This window comes from Sphaeramia orbicularis, chromosome 5 (genome assembly GCF_902148855.1).
Source record: "Sphaeramia orbicularis chromosome 5, fSphaOr1.1, whole genome shotgun sequence".
In the NCBI taxonomy this organism is placed as follows: Eukaryota; Metazoa; Chordata; class Actinopteri; order Kurtiformes; family Apogonidae; genus Sphaeramia; species Sphaeramia orbicularis.
The window spans coordinates 33,017,432-33,043,990 of NC_043961.1; the positions used below are offsets into that span (position 1 = coordinate 33,017,432).

Genomic DNA, 26,559 nt, shown 5'->3' on the forward strand with positions numbered 1-26,559 from the left:
GAATATGATGTAATTAAAAATATATGATGTGAAGACATTTAGTTTTGTCAAACTAATAAGTCAAAGTCATATCTAAATCAAACTTTCTGTTTTCATTTGACAATGAATACAAGGGATTGACAGAAAATCTTTTACTTTAAAAATAAAACAACATAGAATTGTCTTATTAAATAATAATCAGTCTATGTTCTTGTGCATATTCTGAAAAAAAAAATCAAGCTGCATTTATATTTAAGGACTGATTTACAGGAGTTAGACATGATGAGACCTGAAATATAAGTGCATTGCAGTAAACGGTGATTCAAACACATGTTTAGCACCATAATTGAAAAATAAGTCATAGATTATTAGATGATTCATCATTTTGTTTGGATAAAATATCAGAAATTATATCCTAATGTTATTTCAATAAAATTACACACCGGAGCCTGCTGACCAAAATTTTAATACTGATGATGAACATTGTGTTTGTGATGTTCAGCTGAATGGGTGTTTTTCATAAATTCATTCACTTTGTGGATGTGTTTATGCTAAATGGACTCTGTGCACAGCCTCACTACTTCCTGAACCTCAGGTGGGTCCTTTATTTCCTGTCTTTCATTATTGGACACACTGATTAATCCAGGTGTGTCTGCTACTTCCTGTTGTGACTGCTGATTAATCAGGCACACCTGGATTAATCAGTGTGTCCAGTAATGAAAGACAGGAAATAAAGGACCCACCTGAGGTTCAGGAAGTAGTGCGGCTGTGCATAGAGTCCATTAAACCCTTGGTGTGTGGTGACCACTAGAGGGGACAGTTGTGTATCTCACTCCAAATAGGAAACAGTGAAAAAATACCATTAAAAAGTCTTGTTTGGGAGCAAAAAACAAAACAAAACTGAAAAACTAAGAATAGCTGACATAATCTTAAGGCTGAAGCATCTGTGTGGGTTAAATACACTGCAGATGAGTTCATGTTACTCCAGAATCAATTTAAATGTGTAATGATGCAACAGAAGAAATGTGATAAAGAAATATAATAACTCCTAAATTGGACATTATGTAGCCCATCTGTGCATTTGGACCCATCCTCCTGTACTTCTAAATACGACAGCATGTACATTTCCCTTGCACACATATACACACGCAGTATAATATAACAACAGAACACACAGTGCATAGACAAGGAAGTTTTATTTAATTTCCTGCAGTTGTATCTCTGTGGGTACAAATCATTGTATATATTTTTTTTTTTTACATCTTGTTCAATAACCCATGATGCATTGCATCCATACGTTTGTAGCTCAAAACAGTTTTTACAAAAAAGGATATACAATATATACTTATATTTATATATATAATATACATGTGTTTCTTTATGCATTTAGATGTGTTTGTCATGGATAAAGTAAGCTTTAAAAAAACACAGCCAAGTGGAAACAAATCCCAGGTAAGGTTCAACATAAGGTCATTACCAAACAAATAATAGCCAGGTTATCAAAGTCATCAACAGTGGCTATCTTACAGTTAACATGAAGCCCTTCACACACAGTTTGCATATTTTCCACAATTACAGTCATATAAATCCAGAGTGATTGCCTTCTTTTACGGGACTGTGGACCTGTATGTGTCAATGACAGATTAAGGGAATTGGTTTATGTTGGAGACAGATTTTCATTTTTTTATGGGTAGGTTGAGTCTTCTCCGCAGTGAACCGATAATACAATATTATGTTATGGCATACCTTAAATTAATAATGGCATGGTATGATTAATATCAGGATTAAAGTACTTAGAGCCAGATGTCTCTGGGAAAATTTGCCTTGACATGGCCATCCTTCATTTGAGTCATACAGTGTATTTATAGGTCTAATTCTACAGTAAAACATCCCTACTTCATTATATGGCTTTAGTACTGTACTTCATCTTCTCAGGAGGACCGTGGAATCAACGTAAAGCTCGCACAATGAATGCTACTCCCATGGCAGACAGGTAACTTTCCAGCATTTTTTTTCTTTTTTATGTTTTGCTCTTTGGCTGGCACCTGTTTAGAATTATGATATGTATTTTTTTCTGCCTGGGTAACACATGGGAAAAATAGCTTGAGAAAAAGCTACATATGTATGCGACTGCAAGCAAACACAAATCTCCATGTTGTAAAATAAACATCGTACAAGAGAAATGTTACTCAAGTAGAGACTTTGACCATCTTAGTCAATGCAAATGATAAGTCCACTGTGCTGTGTTGTACTTTGTCAACAACATTACTTCTGGTGTTACTCACTTCACATTATATAGCTCAAAATTACAGTATTACATCATTTTCAATACAACAGAGTAATAATAATTGTGTGTTTATAATTGATCATCATTCATGTAAACATATTTACCAGGTCATGCAAACAGTAGACCAAAACTTCTTCCACTAGAGGTGCACAGCACAGAGCAGATGGAGCACCCAGACTGAGATCCCTCCGATTTTTAGAGGCTTGAACAGGGAGGATGAACGTGATATGAATGTGGTCTTTTTGTTTTTTTTGGTTTTTTTTGCACACATGGTGGATTCCCAACATAATCACACCTTTAATAATAAAACTTTCCAAACATGATTTTAGCCCAGAGAAGTCAGAATTCTGTGATTTGCAGACTTGAGGGGATCTCAGTTTGAGCCTCTGACAACAGAACAGCCATAAAACAAAAAAAAAGTCTCCTTTTGATATTCATACATTTCAATGTTTTCCCCAACATAAGCATGCAAACAATTCAGGTCAGAACCACTCGTCACAAACCCAGTCTGAGCCAGAAAATAGAGTCTACAGCCACCGCAATCACTTTGCACTTCTGAGTATCTCCTTCTCAAAAAAGGCTCTGAACAAAAGGAGTGAATACTTATAAAAAAGACATAAACACTTAATAATGACAACATGAGAAATAAGACAAAAGTGACCAAATGGGACAAAGGGGACAGTGGTAACAACAGTGGCGGCGTGAGACTGAATTTACTGAACTAAACAGCTACTTGGTCAGTGACTGGACTCGGTCACATTGACGGGTACAGCGTAGAAAGACATGCAGGAGAAACTCTCAGCACTGTTTCCCTCTAAAAAGCAGCCCCCCTTCTCTTTGTGCCCCGTCTGGCCAGATTTTGAAGAAAAGCTGCCAGTAATGTCGAATGTGTGGGCTGGATGAATGTAGACACACAATAACTGTGATCAGAGGTAGATGTGAAAAAGAAACTACAACCAAAATAATGAAAGCCTGCCTTTGAGCCACTGCCTTGTCCTTCACAGACTTGGACCCCTCCTGAAGCTACAACACCCAAAGCCACTTCCTGCAATGTACATGCCGCCGAATAAACCACTGTCTGCAACAGCGGCACAAAGGACAACTACATGTTTGGATGCTGGGAGGGTTTATTTGATGATAATCATGCAGACAGGCCCCTTTTTTAAAAACCGTGTCATGAACTCTGTCCACTCGGTGCAGCCTTGCATACTGTTCTGTGAAAAGTTAATTTGTGATATGTTTAAGACTTACAGTTATGTTTTTCTGCACTGTAACAGTGACCTGGATGTACTCTGACAGACACTGCCGGATAACTACTCTGCATTCCTGGCCAGACTGGGCGGGTGGGCTCTGGGCGCTCCAGGGATACAACGTTACCATGACAATGGGAGGTTGTGCTCAGACGCGACTGGCTGGCCTGCAGCAGTAGGTGCAGCTTCTCAGACTGTCCCGGTCCGTGCTGCCCTCGGTGCTTCCACGACGGCCGTCCTCATAATGGGACACTGGACATCACAGCAGAGCAGGAACAGTGTTGGAGGGACAGTTTGAAAATGGATTTCATCACAGACACCAGAATAAATGCTCTTCATGTAACTTGTAACATTCTATAAGATAAGTGAGAGTAAGAATACTTTCAAAACTCCATGAAATCAAATCAGATTTTTAAATGTTATTTCCTATGAATTCACCTTTTTTATTTTATAACTGTGTAATTTCCTGAAAAAACAAAAATATTTCTAATGACTCGTCTTGCACTTCGGGGCATGTTCTAATTTTAAGGCCAATGACATTCTTTCTTAATTTGTGTGTCCCCTGTAGAGGACCTGTGAGCTGACTAGCCTGGATGGGTCACCTATGGGTCCTAGATCATGAGTCCATATGCAGTGCTGACCAAACTGGTCTTTTCAGAAGTGAAATGGCCGTCACGTCCTGTTTTTACAACAAATGTGATTGTGCAAAAGCAAATAGTAATTAAAATTTCATTTAAAGTCATTATAAACAGTATTGCATATTCCAGATGATTAACAGAAGGTAAAAGTCATGTACCAGAACACATCACATCACTATAGACTGTATCAATCACCAAATAAAGTCTGAAACTCTGTCTTGACACACATCTGCGTTACAGTATCATCAAGTTTTCTCCTTCAAACAAACACTTAGACGGCTGGCCAAAGCAACACTCTGGTCTTATTAGCCTCACATGATGCAGCCAGTCGTGTAAACTAGTCTGTGTCAACTTAGCTCTGTTTGTGGACAGAAAATAGACGCAGTAGAACCTCTGTTTTCATGATTCATGGTTATTACACATGATCTGCCACTAATGTTTTCAGGTAACAAGTCACATGGATTTCCTACACTATTTGCTTCAAACAAAAAGGGAATATTTATTAGACATTAGGGGAGATAAATTTAAGCATCATCATATAATAATTTCAACTTTTAATTCTAGGAATTCCCATGAGTTATTACAAGTGTGGATACATGGTCATTACTTAGTAAAACATAGCATTAAAACATTATTACTAAAGCCTGACCAATATGGGATTTTTGGGGTGGATGCCAATACCGATATTGGGGGCTAAAAAAAGCTGATATCTGATATATTGGCCAATATCCAATATATTGGCTGATATCCGATATACTGGCCAATATATGCAATAAGAACATTGATATACACATGATATAATAGTCTTATATTAGATAATGGTGGACATGTGGATTAACAGTTGCATAAATCTTTGTTTATCTCACAAAGATAATTGACACAACTTTTAACACTGTATAATAGTCTTATATTAGACTAGTATGTGACCCGTAGGGAACCGGGGGGGGTGGGGGGGGTGTAGTGTGATTGTTGGAGTGGAAGTGAAACTGACACTCTTTACTCTCTAACTCTCTAACTCTCTAACTCTCCAGGCAGCACAGACACACAGGAGCAGCGAGTGACAGAATCTCCGTGCAGCGAAAAAGTTAATACATTGGTTACATATTGATTGATGCTGATTCATCTTTGATACGCTACAATCAGCCGGGCTCTAATTATTACCTATGCATTAATGTACTATTTCCACACTTTGACCATTTACTTACTGACTTTTGAGGTGAAGCGCTACTGAAATAACCAAACAGGATGTGGTATTATAGGCACAGAGCAGCAGCTTACATGAGGTAAAAGGTAAAGGTGTCAAAGTCTATGCATCACATGGGGCCACATCACCAGATAAATCAAAATGGCTCTGAGATGCAATAATACTATGTAACCATGATTAAGGAATATGGGTGCTTCTGTGAAACTGGTCCCTAAAAGCAGGACATGGGGGCTAAAAATTCAAACCAGATGTAGACTAATGTTATGAAGCAAGTTTGGAAACACTTTGGGTCTATTTTAAAAATAAATAGTTTCTGAAATAAAAGAAAAAAACATTTTTCAGATAAAACACATTTTTATATTATTTTTTATATATTTTTTATACAAAAATTTGCATGTAACACGGTAAAAAGGACATGAAAATTACATGCCACTATTTTTTGGAATATCTTTTTATTCTCTCACAGGTACATTTTGGGAATCTAACTAAATATGCAAAGCAGAGTGTTTCAGAAAAATGACCACTGTTGCAAAATCACTCACGATTTATTGCTATTTAAATGGGCCGGTTCTGCATGTAACATGAGTGGACACAATGGGTTACACATGAAACCTGGAATGAGACTGCAGATTCATGAAAAACCTACATGTCTGGAGTAGAAAAAACACTAGGATGATCAAATTTAGCACAGTGTCTGGATTTATAGCACTATATAAGACCATTTCAAGTGATGTTTTCTAGATAAAATGCACTGACACCTAGGGGGCTTTTCCTGTCCTGTTTTTGGCCTCAATATTTTACTAAAAATTCATTAATTTTAGGATGGCTCAGAGCAAGAGTATAATTTTTTTTACATTTATCTGAGGTCATCATTAGGTACATTCTGGGGGGAAATGTCTACATTTCTCTTTAATTATTGGGTCTAAAAAAGCTGAAAAAGTGCCAGGTACCAAAATGAACCCAGTTTCATAGAAGCACCCATATATATTAATTACATTTTATGAATGCATCTTTTATTTATCTTTTTGAACCTTGCTAACATGAAAAATATAAATTCCATCTCCTGATATGACTTTGAGTGTAAGTTCATCACCTCACACACCTTAAGTCTTTGTTTTGCGGTGGTCAAATGAGGTGACCCTCAGGTTTGCACTGAACTCACAGTGAGTGCTGCTTCATTTACTGTGATGCGATCACTTACAGCTCTCCTCCTCTCCGTTCCCCAGATCATCGTCGTCCTCCTCCTCCTCCTCTGGGAGCAGATGTCCATGGCAGGGACTGGTGGGAGTAATCTGACTGGGTCCCTCGAGACTAGTGCCCAGCTGCAGCTTCCGCATATGGCGCACCACTGCTGTAGCATTGAATGCTTGCTGGGAGTGAGGAGTGAGAGAAAAATAAGATTGTTCTGTATCTGACAGTGAGTGAGGGAGAAGAACAGCAGAGGAGGACAAAACGTCCCGCCAGTCTTCATTTAGCTGTGTCAGCAGGTTGCCTTATGATTCAGCTGAGGCACTGACCTTCCATTTACTCTTGGCGAAGTTCTTCTTGATCTGAGCGCTGACAGATTCATGGATATTCTTGTCCAGAGCCGTGTCTCCACAAATCCTGTAATGTAAGCAAGAAATTGAGCCTTAACAAAGAGCTGAGGCGACTACGTTCTGTTTTCATGACCTATAAAATCTGTTAATTATTCTTTCAAATTATTACAGCAACACAGGCCAAGGTGGCATCTTCAAAATGTGTGTTTAACCTGAAAAAGTCGTGTAGTATCTGACAAATGAGAAGGCAGTATTTGGCATTTTTACCAAATGATTAAATACTAAAATTATAAAAATAATAGATTATTGATTACTTTCTCGTGGAATGCACCACATAATCATTTTAATTTCCTCACCAAAATAATCTAACTAATTGCAATTGATTCCTTACTGATAAGTTTGCAGATGCTTCAAACTATAAAGATGAAAAGTCCTAAAAACATAGGTTTAAACCAACGGTGAGATCATCACAACAAAGTCAAACACTGATAACAATGGAACTTTTTTCTTTAATATAACCTGAATTAAGATTGTATAGGGTTTTGTTTTTAAATGACAACCATGGAATGTAGATCCCAATCACCAAATTATGAATTTACTCTAAATTCAGTTGTTCAAACTGTACACAAACAAGGAGCTAGTTATGAAAGAATTCATATTTGACTGTACAGCACAGACGTGGCTGTCAGTCTTACGAGATCTGACGTGGGTCTAGATGTTTAGTACAATGTATGACAGACAGGAGTCACATAACGTCACTATGTATGGTTCAAAATGAGCTGTAGGTCAAGCTGAAGTGAGTGAGTCACTCAGAAATAACCCCCCCACTAATGAAAACAGAGAGTTCACAGCCCAACTAAACCACAGAGTGGGGGACCCATTTGGAAACAGCAACATTTGGAAATACTGTAGAACCATAAGATGAAGTGAACTGCAAACTATGCTCTGTCAAACTATTGTTTGTGTCAGCAGGGGCAGATCTACAGGGAGGCCAGAGGGGGCAGCACAATGGAGCCTTGTGCTCCCATTATTGCTCTAACTGTTATGGTCTTAAAACTGTATCATCACTATGTCCACAAGCTTCACAAAGCATTGAAACAAACAATAAATTGCTCATACATGACATAGGAAGTGTTTTATTTTCCCAGATCCACTACATCTTTTTGAGACAAATGTTTTTATAGAGAGGAAATATTTTTATTTTGCTACTAATACTGGACTTTTTAAGAAGTGCACTACTTTGTTTTGTTTGAACACTGGTTATGTTCCTGTTGTGTATTAAGAATACTTTGGTAGTATGTTGCTACAGGTCATGATATAACGTGGACCCCCATGTGCCGTCCTCCCATGCCCCTCCTTTACCGCCCCATGTAATATTTTCTAGATTGACCACTCTCTGTCAGACTTTAAACGATGATGTAAATTTCATCAATGTACGTGTTGGTGCTGACAGTGATCTACTGCAGGTAAAACACATATACACTCATAGGTAGAAAAAACAAAATAACATCACAGCACAGCTCACTTGGAGCCTCTGGTCTATATTGATTTTGTGATGTGTAAATAAAGGTCTTCACAAAGATGGGTTAAAATAAACATATCCCCAACACTCCACGGTTTAAATTGTTGACAGTAGACTTTTTCAGTACTATAAGCACACCAGGTACAACAAACCCCGCCCCTCACACGTATTGTATCTTATTTTGGCATCGATCCAGCTGATGTCATCATGTGTTGATGATGTTATGCATGTGCTGATGTCAGCATATCAGTTGCCTCTATATATGTGCCAAGTCTAAAGTAAGTTGAAACAAAATTGATATTTTTATAGACATTTGAAATTTCACCCATTTTAAGTAAATGGGAGAAAAAAAGATTTTAAAAATTTGTAAAAAAATAAAAAAAATTAACTTTGACCTACTTTTCCCCAAAATGTAATCAGATCTATTCTGGGTCACTGGCAGTCTATAAACCCAAAATGGTATGAATTCAACCAACAGTTTTGCTGTTAGAGTGTTAACAAACAAAGAAACAAACATAGAAATCAAACCAAAAACAATACCCCTTACCTCCCCTTTGGGGGTGGGGTAATAAATATGTAATATTTCAGTTCAGAAGATGAAAACTAAATAACTGAAAATGATCAAATGTCACTTTCTCACCATGGATGTTGGAGTGCCTGCTCACATGTATATCTTTTCATCGGGTCTTTCTCCATCAGGTGACAAATGAAATCTTTGGCTGTGAATTAAATAGTAAATAAATGAGTTTTTACATCAATTCAATGCCATGTGATTTCTTCATCACTGTTGAACGTGTAGACATTTAAGAAAATCGTCATACCTGAATCCGAGATGTCGTCCCAGTACGGAGAGTCAAACTCATACTCTGCTTTCAGAATCTGCTCAAATAACTTTGCGTCATTTTCATCATAAAATGGAGGATATCCACATAACCTATGGGAGGGATTTTGGAACACATTAAACCTAAAAAAAAACCATATCTGCACATATATGATTTTTTAACCCATAAAGACCCAAGCATCCACCAGCGCCCAAAAGCATCTACAGATTTAAACTGTTTAATACCTGATGATCCACTTATCCTATCAATACATGTAAATAATTGGTGTAAAATGCAGTTTATCATCTTTTCATGGTCATCAGATATGACCCTTTTGGACATTCAGAGGCTCTGTAGTGAATGTGGAAACATCGTCATCTTCTACAACATTGATTCACTAGTAAAACCCATGGAGTTGGATCAATGACAGTGGATGGACACACTTGGTTTTATGTTCAGTTAATGATATATTTCACTGAAAAAGGCATATTTTCTTCAGTTTCCTTCGTTTCTGATATAATAACCCTCAACTTTAATTTGAGCTTTAATGAACATCTACATGATCGTTAAATTAAATATAGGAAAATACATGATCTTCGCTTAAAAATGCTAAATACTCAGCGTAATATTAGAATAAATGGTGGCAAATTACTAAAGACAGGTTAAAAATAGAGAGAAATTCATTTGGGAACTGCCACAAAAGTAGCACTGGGTCTTTACGGGTTAAAGACAACAGAGGTCTGACTTACAGAATATAAGATATGACTCCTATGGACCAACAGTCCACTGCTTTGCTGTATGGTTTCTGAGCGAGTACCTCAGGAGCTGTGAAGCACAAATAGCAGACTCTCAGAAAAAAAAAAAAAACAGCTGTAAACATGTGAGATGGAGCAGCTTTAAGGGTAAAGTCAAGTAATCTTGACCTTTCAGTGATGCTGTATGAACCGTTTGGTCAAATTAAACAGGTAGAGAGTACTTCTGAACACTTGCAATTGACTCAGTAGTGGAGAAAAGAGCCTCTCACAACACATGGAATAAAAGAGAGGATATGAGCTGAAATGGAAAGTGGTGAACTCACATGAAAGAGAAGAGGTGAGGAGAGCTGATAGAGACAAATGCCTTACCCACGTATCCTGGAGTACCGCAGGCTGTGGACATGACACTGCCTGCCCCCTCGATCTTTGACAGTCCAAAGTCACTAATCATGATCTTGGAGTCCTCGTCCATACTGTAATACAGAAGGTTCTCCGGCTGCAAAGACAAGAAGGATGATCAAAGTAGAGGGTTTGTAACTCTGTCGACCTTTATTTATACTTTACATGACCCTCATTTGTAATTTTAGAGTCAAAATGAAGTGAAGAAATACCACAAAACATCAGTAAGACATCCAAAATACGATACCTTCAAGTCTCTGTGGACAATCCCCATATCATGGAGGTACTTGACTGCATCCAGAATCTGGTGGATGAGCTGGCTGGCATCTCTCTCTGTGTAGAAACCTTTCTCCACAATCCTGTCGAAGAGCTCTCCTCCAGATACGCTGCCAGTTCACAATCAAGGACGAAAGCCAAAAGGTTTTTTTTGTTTGTTTTTTTCACATTAAACAATACTACAATGAAGCTATTGATTCTGTGTTGAACTTGAACTACAGTTTAAGCTTTTTGTGCTTTGTCTTCAGGGAGGATTTAAAGCACAGAAGGAAGGAATTAGTGGAAATAACAGACAATTTTCTTGTAAGTATAGATTAACCCTATAATGCCAAACATATCGTATTTGATACATGAGTTTTGAAGCCCTCTACATGATCAGTGTGATTTTTTTTTCTTGAAAAACCTCACGTATACAATTAGATACATGCAATACACAGATAATCCACCAGGGGGGAGGAATTTGTTCACCAGAGGCCTTTCCACTGACACTACAAGATTGTCATTAATGAGGAAGGAGGCAGAACTTTGCCAATTTTGAAAAGGATTTACCAATTTGTTAGACATGTTTGTGTTATATTATGTTTTTGTTTGTTCAAAAATAATTATATTTGAGCTTTGAGACCCAATGTATCAAATATGATACAAAATTGACACTCATACATGGAAATTAATATTTGGAAAAAAATGTTTGGGTTGTTCAGAAGGACCAATAAAGGCTCCAGTTTCAAAGAACTGGAATTTTCTGTCAATAATTTAATGGTACAGGCTTTACATCAGAGACCTTCTAGTCCAGTATGAACCATCCAGACCACTCAGGTGGTCTGGTGCAGGTCTGCTCTGTGTTCCCAAAGTCAGAACTAAACATGGAGAATCAGCGTTCAGTTTCTATGCTCCGTATATCTGGAACAAACTACCAGAAAATATCAGGTCTGCTGAGAGTCTGAGTTCTTTTAAGTCAAGGTTAAAAACTCACCTGTTCACTGCTCCCTTTGACTAAAAGGCTTTTTACTTTTTAAATTATATATTCTCTTTCGAAACTCTGCGCTGCAACTCTTACTTTATGTGTGTGTTTTTATATTTTTGGATTTTATATGTTGTTTTCTTACTTGCTGTTTTTAATCACCTTTTACATGTTTCTTTTATAGTGTTGTAAATGTATTTCTTTTTCCCTGTCGTTGTATTTCAATGTCCTGTGTGAAGCACCTTGAATTGCCTTGTTGCTGAAATGTGCTATACAAATAAACTTGCCTTGCCTTACAGGGTTAAAACTGTATGGACTCTTACTCATCTCAATTATCAATTCTCACTCTCACAGTGTGTACTGGTGGATTTACCTGCAAAGACCCTGTACTCTGCCTGTATTTTTATTTTCCACTTATCTCTGGGCATGAATTAATAGTTCAGGCTTTTACAGGGTTAAATCTAAGAAGACAATGTGATGCCATTTCATGCCACTATAGAAAGGTGAAGTCAACATATCACAGTTAGATGAGTTATGTCACTTTTCTTCAGTAGTGGAGAATCCCAGCTCCAAAAAGTAAAAGTCCAGCCATGTATTGGTTCTACCTGTTCACTTAACACAGGTGATTCCACTAACTATCCCATCGACCTGGATGAGGAGTTGTGCTCATCTAAATGGGCTGGTTCAGTGAATGATTGGAACAAATACAACCAGGATTTTTACTTTATGGAGCTGGGATTCTCCACCACTGCTTTTCTTACAACTGTTTAATCACATGTGTTTTATCATCATCTGTGTGAATGACCACGGCAAAAATCTTCTGTTGCTAAATTTTAAGACAAAACAGAGCCAAATGGAAATGTATTATTATGGAATCTATACCAAATGATGCCAGATTGTATTAACTACTGAAGCTTTAAATCAGGGGTCTCAAACTCATTTTCTTTCAGGGGCCACATTCAGCTCGATTTGATCTCCAGTGGGTTGGACCAGTAAAATAATAGCATAATAATCTATGAATAATGACAACTCCAAATTTTTATCTGTGTTTTAATGCAAAAAAAAACAACATTAAATTACGAAAATACTTACTCTTATAAACTATCCAAATAAAAAAGATGTGAAAAATTGGAAAAAAAAAAAAAAAAGACATTTCTTAAGAAAAATAAGTGCAATTTTAACAATATTATGCCTCAACTTATCATTTAAACATGTGCATTTCAGATCAAATCTACAAAGACACTAAACACTTAGTAACTGGGAGAAAATTGTTAAAATCGCACTTAATTTTCTTTAGACATTTCAGGTTGTTCATATTTGTTTCGGGTTAGTCACATTTTATTGTTACAGGATAGTTTGTAAATGTAATACTTTCATAATTTAATGGTATTTTTTGCACTAAAAGACAAAAATTTGAAGTTGTCATTTTTTATAGGTATAATGTAAGATTATTTTTTTCCACATCAAACCGAGAAGAAAATATGGAGTCATTATTTTTTGTAGGTTATGATCCTATTATTTTACTGTAGATCATATTGGTCTGTATGTGGAAAATGAACTAAAATGAGTTCTACAGCCTTGACTGTGGAATTTTTGCACTTTGCAGATTCATCCCACGGGCCAGATTGGAACCTTTGGCAGGCCGCATTTGGGCCCCGTGCCACATGTTTGAGACCCCTGCTTTAAATGGACAGAAGCTTTACTGCTCCAACAATCAAACACATCTGCTGTGAAAAACATCTACGGCCCAGCCTAACATCAAAAAGAAGAAATCGAACTTACAGCTGCATGACGAGATATAGGTGTGATGTACTTTCAAAGATATCCTCCAGTGAAACAATGTTGGGATGCTTGATTCTGGGGAACATAAACGACATTGTTAGACAGAATATAATACAGTTTTTACGACAGTCTCTCCGATGCTTAGTGCCATTTGGTCACCAGATGGCATTCTTGTTGCACATTTCATATTTAAGTCTGTCTCACTTTTCTACACAAAGTCTTCAGTTAATTGGGGTCAAACTTTCTGTATTTTTCCACCCGAGCTAAAGATGGATAACTGCCTTTTGCTGCGGACGCTGTAAGGAGACCTGTGCCTACGGCTGCAGCTGGTAACAAAGAGCATCACTGGAGATTATACATATGGTAGCATTTGTCAGAAAGTAACTCTCAGAAGGATATTTTTTATTTAGATAAACTTTATGATACCATTTTTGTCACTTTATTTAATGTTGTTGAACTCCACTCCTCCCAGTTTTTCCATACGCCTCTTTGCGCCTCTTTCTATCATACCCTACCCCCTCTCTTCTTCTCCACCCTCTATGTCTCTTTCTCTTTCTTCAATACACTGCTGCGGGGAACTCCACACCATCTCCGCCTCTGTGTGCTGTTGCCCCGGCAACAGGGACACTAAAAATAGGTCTATCTTCTTTACTCCTGACATTTCCGGTGCACAATCCTACTGTTTCTACTGACACCATGCATTTAGTCACCCATTCAATTGACCCCTGCATATATTCTACATCTGCACATGCACTCATGTAAGGAGCCGCTCTGACTGATTTCTCCAGTGGATACAAAGCGACGGTTGACTGACAGATTGCGAGGACCTTTGGCAACCTCACCTGTGCAGCACTGCAATCTCATTTTCAATGTTGTTCTCTTTGCCTTCTAATGCTTTCTTGGGGATGCACTTGATGGCCACCAGCCTCTGGGTCCTCTTCTCCTCTGCTAGGACCACCTCTGAGAAAGCTCCCCTAAAGCATAAACAGCAGATATAAACATCAGAGAAAAAAAAAAAAAAAAGAAAATGTGTGGGAGTGTGGGGTGAAATGGTCAAAATCACAAAGTAAGTAGAGCTCATTCTTCTTAGAGAGTGATGGATTGAAGTGAATTGAACCAGTAGTGAACATTAAAATGAGATATTGATTTATTTCACCTCCATAATTTCTTAATCCATCATGTATTTTCATGGTTTTGTGTTTTTGGCTCGTTCCCCACATCCACATATTAAACATTTTCGCAGACTCCGAAACTATTTGTCAACAGCCAACAACACTGAAGCTTTACAAAAACATCTCTTAATACTTTGCATTCAACCATCTGGGTGTGTTTTTTTTTCGAAGGGCTAGGTGTGTGTATCTCTGTATTTGTGTGTAAGTGGTGTTAAGATGAATAATTTAAAATGGTGATATTACAGAGAGGTTTTGGGGCTGAGAAAAGCTTGAGAGGTGAAGCAACAGTCACACGGAGACATCTGCGGAAATAGCAGTTGCTTTAAAAACAAAACTATTTTTAATCTGTTCAATAATAGATACGGTAAATGTAGCGTGGCCATTTCTGAAGGAGACAACTCTGCATTATGGATTATGGTCTGCTGATGAGAGTGAGCATAGTGTGTATTTACACAGTTCCCTCACAGGAACGTGGGAGGAAACTCAGGAGGAGGCCTGAACATATGAACATTGTTATCAACCACAGGGATCCTTTACATGTATCTGAAACAGCACTGTCATGCAATACCCAACAGACTTTCTATATTTAAGTTTGACCAAATATTTCTTCTTCTGCTTCTCCTTTGATTTGTCACACACTTCTTTTCACATCTTTTTCAGTAAAAGCAGGAGATAACTTCAATTAACACTACAACCTTAAATTAAAGAGTGCAGGTTTTACTGTGCTGTTGCCAACAGCAACCATGTGATAAGGAGGCAAATATTTCTCACATTATGTTCATTCTGCTTTTAACAATTATTAACAGTAAAATAGCAAAAGAGTTACTGTCAAACCTGTCAGTATTTCAGTAAACCTTTTGAAATTTCCTTCATAATAAATGTTCAGTGCAAATCAGTGATAATCCTTGAAATGGCTTTTCACTGTGGCCATCTTTTGCTCAATGAACCGGCACAGCAGAAACGTTTGCATAGTGAAGCTGATGCACGAGAAGGGAGATGATTCTCACACACATCTCCAATTTCATTTTTAAAAACTCCTTAAAATAATCACAGGGCAAAATCGTATAAAGCTCAGATTCGCATCGACCCATAAAAGCATTTTAATGTGTTTAAGTCGGCTGCATTTACGGTCACATTAGAGCATTGGGAATGTTAACCTTCTATTACTGGTCAGTAAAAATTCATTTAGTCCCATTGGTTGAGTGAATCAGCTGCTGGTATGTGTCAAAATGGAGAGAATGATGGGTATAAGCCTGAAGATCTAAAAAAAACCCCAACAACTTCACTTGAGCTCAAATAATAGAGGTGATCAGTGCAATATAATGAATTTGATTAGTGGATAGCAGTTCTGTGGCTTTTGAACCATCGTACTATTGCATATTAGTTATACTATTGTATAGCTAATATGGGGTGGAATGACACAGTATCAGTTATAGTTTATACTGTACCATATCATCTTTTCCTTTAGGAACAGCTCCTTATTTACCTTGAAAGTGCCAGAAAACAAAGAAGGATTCATCTGTTGATCATTTTTTTTAACAGATCAATTAGTTGTTCAGTTTATAACATGTAAGAAAATTGCTAAAATATGTCAGTGTTAGCATTTTCCAGAACCCATAACAACATCTTAAAATGTTTGGTTCACAACCTACAGATGTTCAGTTTTTGCTCACAGAGGAGTAAAGTAACCAGATAATTTTAAAAATTTAAGAGGCTGGAATTATTTCTATTTGCTTTATTTGATCATCAAAATAGAATCATCAACAATTTAATTTATTGATAAAATCTGCAGCTAATACATATTACTATCAAACATGTCTTTTTTTTTTTCTGAGTTGACATTATGATGCAAACATTTCCCACAAATTTCTCCCTCAGGTCAATGGATATTATTAGAACCACAAGGTGTAATTCAGTCCACATAATTGATAGTCTGCTAGTACTACAGTAAATATCAGATTACAGGCTTGGTCTCAGGCTGTGTGACCTGAGCCACATCAGTCTTTATTTATCCTACTACGAAAAGGATGCAGGAAACTGTACGCCAAGAAATTAGATAATGTTAGTTAGCGGTGATTGAGTAAATGAGCGTGACTGACGGCTGAAAACGTACTCAGAACTATTAGGTCTGCATCACTTCACCCGATTTTTGTGACTGACAGAATGACTGAGAGCAAATTAGAGAGAAAGCAGAGGATGCTCAGGGATGCGCGCGCACACACACACACACACACACACACACACACACACAGATACACACATGTTCATACTGTTGCCGTGAGACACGTTGTAATTAACCATCAAGTTGCTCATTTCTCCTTGGAGACGTAGTAGGGGTGGGCTCTCAGTGGGTTTGGGAAAGGAACAGTATGTGGAAGAACAGAGGAAGCTACATTAGGTGTTATTCAGATGAAACTTGGTTAAGAGCTTGGATGTACATCCTTGCACTCGACAGAAGTAAAAAAAAATAAAAGAACAGAAGATTATGTTACTGTTCATCCTCACAGAAGTGAATTTTCTCTAATTTTGTCTCATGAACGCCTCTTTATTTCACCATTAATAAGCAACAGACCACTAAAATCCTGACAAATCAAATATACTTCATGCCAAAAACTAATCCTGGCACACATATTAACATGCTGTTAAAAATTAAATTAAATAAGTTTTTTTTTTATGACTCACTGGTCTGTGGACTCATAGCTGACGCATCTGTTATCTCTGCTGTTTTGGTGTACAAACAGGACCGTCACAGCACATTTTTAGATATTTGTGCATATAACAGAGCACTTACAAAATAGACACAGAAATTAAACTTTGTTATCTGAACCCAGTTACAGAGACTAAATTAGTATCAAGATTGAGAGCATTCCGTACTCAAAGTCCAGTGAATCCTGCCAGAGTTATAGCTATAAACCAGGATGAAGAATTACGAATGCAGGTTTGTGGTGTTGTTTTGGAAACCACATTATCAATCAGGTCTAAGAAGGGCCCTTTAGACCTGTTGCAGCCGGCTATAAGCATCCATCACTCGATCGATTTTACCTGATGTAAGCCCTCCCTTCCAGCCAAACATGCATCCAAGTCTTAAAAAAAGCTTTCTCCTTTTAGCCTAATCCATTTTGAGAGTGTATGTGTGTGTTAGGAGCTGTGTAGGTGTACGAAAATAGAAAAAGAAAAGTGCAAATGGGTGAGAACATACTTTATACTACCCATTCAACCTCTAGATTTATTTTGGTTCCCTGTTATTAAAAACAACTTCATACCAGCAAAGTTTAAGACTGAATCATTCACTAATAATTGTATGTCATATATATAGTACACTCTAGTAAAGTGTAGGTCACTGTGCAGGCCTCCTCCGTTCTCCTGTATAAACAAACCAAATAACACAAGTGGTTCTGCTTCAGTGTTTATCGCTGAATATTCACAATGTTAATGTTCCTACTTTTAATCCATGTGGACTGTACACGTTGTTCTTTTACACTGGCCTGTCATAGTGTCACAGTATGTCTGTTTGTCTGTTTGTCCTCTAAGCACAGCACTACCATCTATCATATGACAACAAATATCTATCTTTGAGTTTCCCCTCAAGTTCCTCTCAATATTAACTCTAAAAATACATATTCATATAAACGCTGGTTCACATAGGCCTATAAACATGAAATATGAAAGGGTTGCTGGTACTGCTGTTCCCACTGAGAGTCAAACTATGTAGGTCTTTGCAGTTTTTAGTCACTTTGTGCGCTTTGTTTTAGGTCAACAGTGGGCACAGTTTGAGGCTTTTTATAATAAGAACTGTTTTGTTGCTGATGATAGAGATCTGAAAAGAGGACTATGCATCAGCAATACCATACATGTTTAAGCTATAGCTGTGTGGTGCTTTGAAATGGGTTTGTTGACTGAACCCATTCTCCTAATTTATCTGTTATCTGTCTCTGGGTTATCTCTGTCTACAAACACTTAAAAACTGAACTGATGTCCATGAATCACTGTTACCACTGCAGAGTAAATGTTAAATATCCCATATGTATCACTTATGTTTCATCTTAAAATAAACTAAAAGTTAACCCCTTAATGCATGAATTTCTATATAAGTATATTAAGAAATTTATTAAATTAAGTGGAGATTGTTAACCCTATAACAACAAACGTATCATATTTGATACATGAGCTTTGATGATCATTGTGATATTTTTTTCTTGAAAATCCTGATGTATACAATTACATACAAGGAATACATGGATAATCCACCAGGGGGGACGAATTTGTTCACCAAGACCTTTCCAGTGACCCAGGTTATAATAGTTTACGATTTTTCATTATAGTTTAGTTTTATTTAGTTTTGACTTTTTTTTCTCTAATTCAGTTAGTTTTGATTAGTTTTTAGAGCAGGTTTGCTAGTTCTTATTAGTTTTTGTTATTTTCTAAATGCTTAGTTTTAGTTTAGTTTTAGTTTTTTGTTTTTTTTTTACATCTTTTATCTTCTTCGCCGTCGTATTCAAATAAATCCCAGACAGGACTCTGCTGCTTTCTCCCAACTTTAGTCTCCATGTTTCCAGGTAGAGTGGGGCCTAGAAGACGACTCTAAATGACAAGTGACGAGAAGTAACCGACCGTTAAATATTATATGGTGCCTGCAGCTAAAATTGCTTGAGGGAAATAAATCGATTTCATATCAATCCAGCATTGACAAAGATGAAAATGAAGGGAATTTTATCTGTAATTTTTATACGTTTTAGTTAGTTTTGTAAGCACACAATACAGTTTCAGTTAGTTATTGTTTTTTTTGTTTTAATTATACTTTTTATTTATTTCAGTTAACGAAAATGTTTTTACAATTCTAGTTTTCGTCATTTCGTTTGTTTTCGTTAACAATAATAACCTTGCCAGTGACACTACAAGACTGTCATTAATGAGGAAGGAGGCAGAACTTTGCCAATTTTGAAAAGGAATTACCAATTTGTTAGACATGTTTGTGTTATATTCTGTTTTTGTTTGTTCAAAAATAGTAATATTTGAGCATTGAGACCCGATGTATCAAATATGATACAAAATTGAAACTCATACATGGAAACTGATATTTGAAAAAAATGTTTTTGGGTCATTCAGAAGGACCAATAAAGGCTCCAGTTTCAAAGAACTGGAATTTTCTGTCAATGATTTAATGGTTCACGCTTTACAGGGTTAATTTGGCTATAGAAATTTTGGTATGATGCAAAGTTGCGACAACAAGCATAATGGTCAACAAGTGCTTGCCAAAGGTTCTTAGACACATAACAAATATTCCTAAACCGCCATTGGAGGAATACATACAGTATCTCAGCTGATTCCATAATGGAAATATTTGATGCAAATTTGCAAAACTTGATGTTAAGGGGTTAAAATACCAAAATATCCTACAATAATTTAAAAACAACAACAACAACAAAAACAACAAAAACCGTAGAAGATACAGCTGATAAATGAAGTAATGACACAACTGGTTAAAATAAATGTCATCAAAACTATGAAGCAGCTCTCAATCAGAAAATAGAATTTGTTAATACACAACATTCTCTCCTCTACCCAAATTAAGAGACTCAATATAGATGACATCATTTCATGTCGCTGTCACATTTTAAGGTTTCTGTGTCAGGCTACTTCTGACTGAATCTTAGCAGTGGTCTATTAGAGGTGTCAGTCATGTACAGTCATGGAAAAATTATTAGACCACCCTTTTTTCTTCAATTTCTTGTTCATTTTAATGCGTGGTACAACTAAAGGTACATTTGTTTGGACAAATATAATGATGACAACAAAAATAGGTCATAAGAGTTTAATTTCAGAGCTGATATCTAACCATTTTCCATGTTTTCTTGATAATAACCAAAATCCCTTAAGTTCTTACATCAATAGCTATGCCATTGTACTGCCAAAAACAGTGCTTTTAGGCATTCCATGTTTTCTTTTCTGTCTGGTTTAGTCGCATGATACACACAGGAGTTAGTACTTGATTGCATAACCATTGTTTTTGATGACTTTTGATGGTTTAATAATTTTTTCCATGACTGTATAACCATGCATACCTGCCTGGAAACACCTATGACCATCCAAAAGCACTTGGCTTAGGGTAGAGAATCTACAGCCCAAACACTGATACCAGAGAAGGATGTACAGCTGTTGTTTCTGGCCAGACCACTAGAATTACAACATGCTCATAAGGAATCATGGAATTGTTTGCGCATTGATGCAAAAAAAAAAAGCATCAAGCTCTGCAACTTTAAGCATTCTACAGAATTTCTCAAGCTGAGGGAGTCTTTGAGATTAGTGTTGAGAAACCCTGAGTGAGCACAAGCGCCATCATATGTGTTACACCTTACCTTACACCCAAAAACAACAGAGTTTCAGCTAAGAAAACCCAACATAGAAACTAAAACCTCACTCTCTGTGCAAACTTATGGCTATGATATAGAAGACGGATCTAACTGGGAAAACAAATCAAACCAGGCCATTGGGTATTACTGGTTCAGTCCATTGCTATGTTTGTCAGGACCTTTGACTTGTACATATTTTCTGCAGGAGTTAGACATCCATAAGAGACCCTAATGCACAACAGGGTACCAGAATAGGCTAATAGAATATAGAAGAGTTTGTGTTATTACCTCCGCCAAAGAGGTTATGTTTTTGTCGGTGTTGGTTTGTCTGTTTGTCTGTCTGTCTGTGTGCAAGATAACTCGAAAAGTTATGGATGGATTTGGATGAAAATTTCAGGAAATGTTGATACTGGCATAAGGAACAAATGATTAAATTTTGGTGGTGATCAGGGGTAGGGGCGTGGGGGGCATGGGGGCCCACTGATCTGCCTTGGCGGAGGTCTGCGCTCTCTGAGTGCTTTACTAGAAAAGACAGCGCAGATCTCCGCCAAGGCAGATCAATGCCCCCCCGATCACCACCAAAATTGAATCATTTGTTTCTTGTGCCAGTATCAACATTTCCTGAAATTTACATCCAAATCCGGGGCACTGATCTGCCTTGGCGGTGGTCTGCGCTCTCCGAGTGCTGCGAGTTTTAAAAGAGGCATAACTTTGACTTTCTGTCCATTAAATAGAAGATTTTATGCACTTGAACTTTTACAGTAACTCAAAAACATAACTTTTAGAGTCTAAAAAAAATGACTAGATCATTGACACTGTTTAAATGTCAATGAGAATTACAAAAAAAATGTCAAAACAGGTGCAACCAAGGGGTGACAGACACTGGGGGAGATTTTTCATCTGCTAACCCTGCCTCGAGGACAGCTTGTCCTTAAGTGGATCCCAAACAGAGGTACAACTGTGAGGATTAGCTGGATCTGAATATAATATTTCAACATAAATCAATTAACTTCACGCACTGAATTCTGGGATAAAGCGTCTCTGTAATCTTCTCTCCAAGCATAAGGAGCTTTCCGTCAGCACATTAATTCTGCCCTCTGCCAGGTCCGGCTATATTGACAGGAGAGAAAGAATTTTTGTGCAGCCTGCCACTTATTTTTCAAAAATATGCAAACATAATATCCAGGCAACACACTTTTACAATCCTTGTTACATAATCCTTAATATCATACTTCAAATTACAATCACTTTTTGAAGTTCCTGTTAAGGCTTATTGGACTTATAACAGTAGTTATGAGCTTTAAGCAGCAGCTCTGATATCTCAGATGTACAGTTTGCAGAGTTCACGGCATCCATCCTCAGCTCTGGCAAAGAGAATGACTTATTTGACATCCTCCTACAGCACTCAACTTAGCCAGACAGTCATATCATCATCTACACTCTGCTATTTCACTTTTTTGGAAGTGAACCAGAGTTGCACAGTCATTAATATCAGATTCTGTGCAGACTCTCTCCGGGGAAGCAGGTGCGATTCCAAGAAGAAAGAAAACAACCACACTCCATATGGCACATTCGTGTCATCACAGGTGGACATGTGCTAGGTCACTTGTACTTAGTTTGGGGGATGGAGAGGTGCCCCCTGACCATCTGGGCTCAATCCTGTTCCACTGGTGAACGCTGTTACAAGTCTGTCTCAGTCCAGAACTCATTAAAACTGTCTGCAAACCATTTTAATTACAGGTTAAAAGCCACAAAAATGTGGTTATTCCAAACTGCATTTTTCAATAACTGATGTCTCAACCAAAATGACTGAAACAGGTTCTGACTTTGTACTTTATATAATAATCAGGGTCAGTTCAAGGGAAAAAAAATAAAGGTTTATATCAGATTTCACATAGATGAGCTGAATTTTGCAGTGTTTCAGGTGACATGCTGCTGGCAGTCATAACAGATTTATGTAATCTTAATCCAGGACTTTTCTCTTGATTACTGAGGTTAAGGATTGACACGACTGTCTATCCTTACAGTCAATCATCTCACCATCAGGTGAAGGTGTAACTGGATCACAGACACATTTAGAGGGGGTTATGGATAAAGTGACACGGCTTTCACCAGGTTGTCAGTTCTAATCTAGGCACTAAGTGGTGGATGATAATAATAAATACTTTCAGCACATTGTTTCTGAATGACAATCCTGCAGAACTGGTATGTCCTCCCTGCTTTTATACACTGAAAATATGTTCATAAAGTGTTAGTTGTAGAGCAACAAGAGCCCTGTATTCATGTGTTAAAATGAATTGTTAAAACAACACACTCACAGCATAAAACAGACAAAATATCAACACCTCTGCAGTCCCCAGCAGTTCTAGTAACAGTCATAAAACTCTAATTACAAAACTTATCTTTGTTGTGCCGAATTCTACTCCCTGCCAAAAACTACTCCCCCTTCCTAAATCAGCCATGAAAAGGACAATGTGCACCAAATTCACCCTGTCACAACTTTTTCTCCTTTCTGACTGTAGGGTATGAAATTAATTGTGAATTATTCAACCTCTTAACAACATCATACCTGTGTAGCAATTAAGTAATGAATAATATTGTAAGATATTGCAGTTATGTTTTTCAAATCTGGTTAATATTAAAGAATGTGCAAACTGTAAGGAATATGAAACTTTCTGAAGTTAAATCGTAGATACACAACACACAAAATATATAACAATAAAAACAGATACCACAGCTGGGGATGCAGTTTTCGGCAGGGAGCAGAATTCGGCACCAGATATTGCCGAAAACTGCATCCCCCATTACAATAAGCTTACGAAGCTACAGGAGTGAAATGACTTTAGCAGCTCACATTTGGAGCTATTCTGGTGTGACAGGGTGAATTTGGTGCACTTTGTCCTCTTCATGGCTGATTTAGGAAGGGGGAGCTTTTTTCGGCAGTTGCTGCGTGATGCGGTTTTCGGCAGGGAGTAGAATTCGGCACAATAATCTTAAGTTTCTACAGACTCTACTGACTTATGCTGTTCAGTGACAAACACACTGTAAGTACAAACATAATCCAAGCTTATATTTACATCTGCAACTGAAACACAAGCATGTGAAGCACATTCCAAACTACAAAGACACAGCCACATTTTATACTTATGGTCAGTACAGATCAGCGTTGTACTAAAGATAATTTGGAGTCAAATCCTTGCTGCATCCATGTCCAAATCCAAAGAGAGATTAGAGATTACTTACTGACTTTGACCACTGACACTCACAGGAAGTTACACTTGAAGAAAAAAAAAAAGTTGTAATACTTTCAGTCATGTGGGAAAGAGTCAAGTCAGCATCCAACAGTGACCAAGAACAAGACCAATAAGAACAGGCCTCAGTGACAGGCACATCGAAAATGTCCGTCAAGTTTCACCACACTTTTTCAGCCTGGACTCCAGGGTCTGGACTCAAAGACTGAAAGTCCTGACAGCATGGACAGATCACCCAGCAGGGAATGGGGAAGCAAAAAAGAGCTGTGTGTCACTACTGATGGATCAGTTTTCTCATTCTCTGTACGTTAAGCAAATACTCTTGTCTGAATAAGCAAACACCGTGGAAAATGGACAGAGCAAACTATACAAGACAGTTAAATTACAACAAAAAATGATGTACACTGTAGGATCAGTTCATCCAAAGTGTATTAACTAAGTATCTAAGTAATTATTAACAAAGATACAAATGAATCCTAAGCAGCTGTACTTAGAGGAAGGAATTGTGGCTACTCGCTGTACCAGCTGTGAATGTGGACCCTCTGAGACCCCTGACAGTGCAGGGCACCCAGTACATTGACCTGTGTTGGTTAAACTTACGTTCCCAGCACTTCTTTGAAGTCATAATGTTCTTTGATGTCTGATGTCTTCTTCTTCCATCCATTTCCATCCTCTCCAAGAGGCATCCTACAATGGTGATCAGATTCGCCACACTACAGCTACAGGGTGAAAAGAACACAAGAAACAGTAAAAAAAAAAAAAAAAAAAAAGAAAAAAAAAGAAAAGAAAAGGGACTCACAGATGTTGCACCACATGTTTTCTGCTAAAAGTTGATGTCTTGTTGTGGTGCCCCTTGATCAACTATTTGAGCATGTTTCCGTTGTATATTCAAACATCATTCTGTCTCACAGTGGGGGAAAAGTATTTAAGTCTTTACTTGAGATGTTTGTCACAATAAATGGGGATTCCTCCACTGTTTAATGTAGCCTCCAGTACTTCATTAAGAGTATTTATACTGTAAAGTACATCCAGTTTTGTAGACACATTACAGTTTTGGAAAATCTTCAGCTGTGATCTTGTGCTCTGTTTATTTCAGCCTTTACTCTCTTTTCAAAGTCTGTAAAGTTTTACTCTCCAGAATAACCATAAAACAAGTTTAAATCTTATCACTGGCTGCTGTGTTTTTCGTCTGTTTAAGCAGAGATTTCCAGTTAGGAAGCGAGGACAACATGCTTATGGCCTTGAGCATTAAAAAGAAAACTCTGTGGCTGTGCAACTGAAGAGAACAAAAGTAAATAAATAAGGACAAGAACTTGCACACTGATAAAAAAAAAAAAAAAAAAAAAAACCCTATAGTGGCTACCAAAAAAAAAAAACCCACAACCCAACTAAAGCAGATTTTGACAAGTGGCCATACAATAATAATAATAATAGCAACAAATATCCTGAAAGTAGGGCAAACAGTGCGGCGAAGACAGTGCAAGAAAGCATATCGTCGCAAAATCAGACGATACCAGCTGCAGGACCTGAGCTATATTTAACAAGAGAAGCAGCTTTAAACAATTGGGTTACTCGGAGGAGGGGGGAAATCTTCAAATATTAGAAGAGACCTGGTTAAATGCAAACTGTCTCCTAGTGCACTGGGGGCTGCAGGGCGTTAAATGCGTGCAGGAGGCTGAATGGACACGTTTAACGCAGCTGATGCCGGTGCAATATGTCTGCAATACTGAAACGTGTCCAATTTTTTTTTTTTTTTTAATTTTTTTGTTGTGATCACGTAGGTAAATCTTTATAAAGAAAAGGCGACGTGGGTGTGCAAAGCCATACTGCAGCGCTCAAGGGTATGGCAGTCAAATGAAATGAAAGCAGCATCTTTAGGTTAAATCAGGAGACTGCAGACATGCAACATGGAAGCCCCTTTCTCCAAAAAAGAAAAAAAAAAACAAAAAACACGCAATGTAAGTTTTGTTACATAGAGGAATAACTACACATTGCTGGTGCCTTTCATCAAATATATAAGTAGAGTACAACATACCTAAATGGCGATGTGTAGCTATGATGCGCTCTCCTTCCCTCTCGGAGCGATGTGCTTGTGCGCAACGCTGGGTCCGCTCCGACTTCTCCTGACGTCAAGAAAACCGGACGTCTGTGGACGTAGTGCAGCATAAAATCACTCTGTTCTCTTAACAACGTGATCTGCGATTCACCTTCAGATTGTCGTGACACCGTCTGTTATATGTGAGCAGCTTTTTTGGTGCGTCTGTGACCCGCTCCTTGCAGCAGCAGAGAGCGGGGGTGACGCTCCAGCCGAACACACTGTCTTAGAAGAACTAGGATGTGCACATCATGTTAGAGGGGGTTTCAAAGCAAGGCA

The 26,559-nt window shown here is 37.6% G+C and overlaps 1 protein-coding gene across 2 annotated transcripts; it reads right to left on the reverse strand.

Moving 5' to 3' along the window:
* Positions 1–1,156: 1,156 nt before the first annotated feature.
* Positions 1,157–26,559, reverse strand: camk1a (calcium/calmodulin-dependent protein kinase Ia). 2 transcript variants are annotated; one of them, XM_030134599.1, is made up of 12 exons: positions 26,221–26,559; positions 24,786–24,904; positions 14,255–14,386; positions 13,413–13,487; positions 10,641–10,779; positions 10,364–10,490; positions 9,989–10,064; positions 9,240–9,352; positions 9,059–9,137; positions 6,876–6,963; positions 6,560–6,728; positions 1,157–3,768 (listed from the first exon to the last, which is right to left on the reverse strand). In XM_030134599.1, the coding sequence occupies exons 2-12, from the start codon at positions 24,869–24,871 to the stop codon at positions 3,665–3,667; spliced, it is 1,188 nt and encodes a 395-aa protein (XP_029990459.1). In that variant the 5' UTR covers positions 24,872–24,904; positions 26,221–26,559; the 3' UTR covers positions 1,157–3,664. The 2 variants fall into 2 exon arrangements, with proteins under 2 accessions (XP_029990459.1, XP_029990460.1); XM_030134600.1 differs by lacking the exon at positions 1,157–3,768 and adding an exon at positions 3,854–3,870 and having other exon boundaries at positions 26,221–26,556.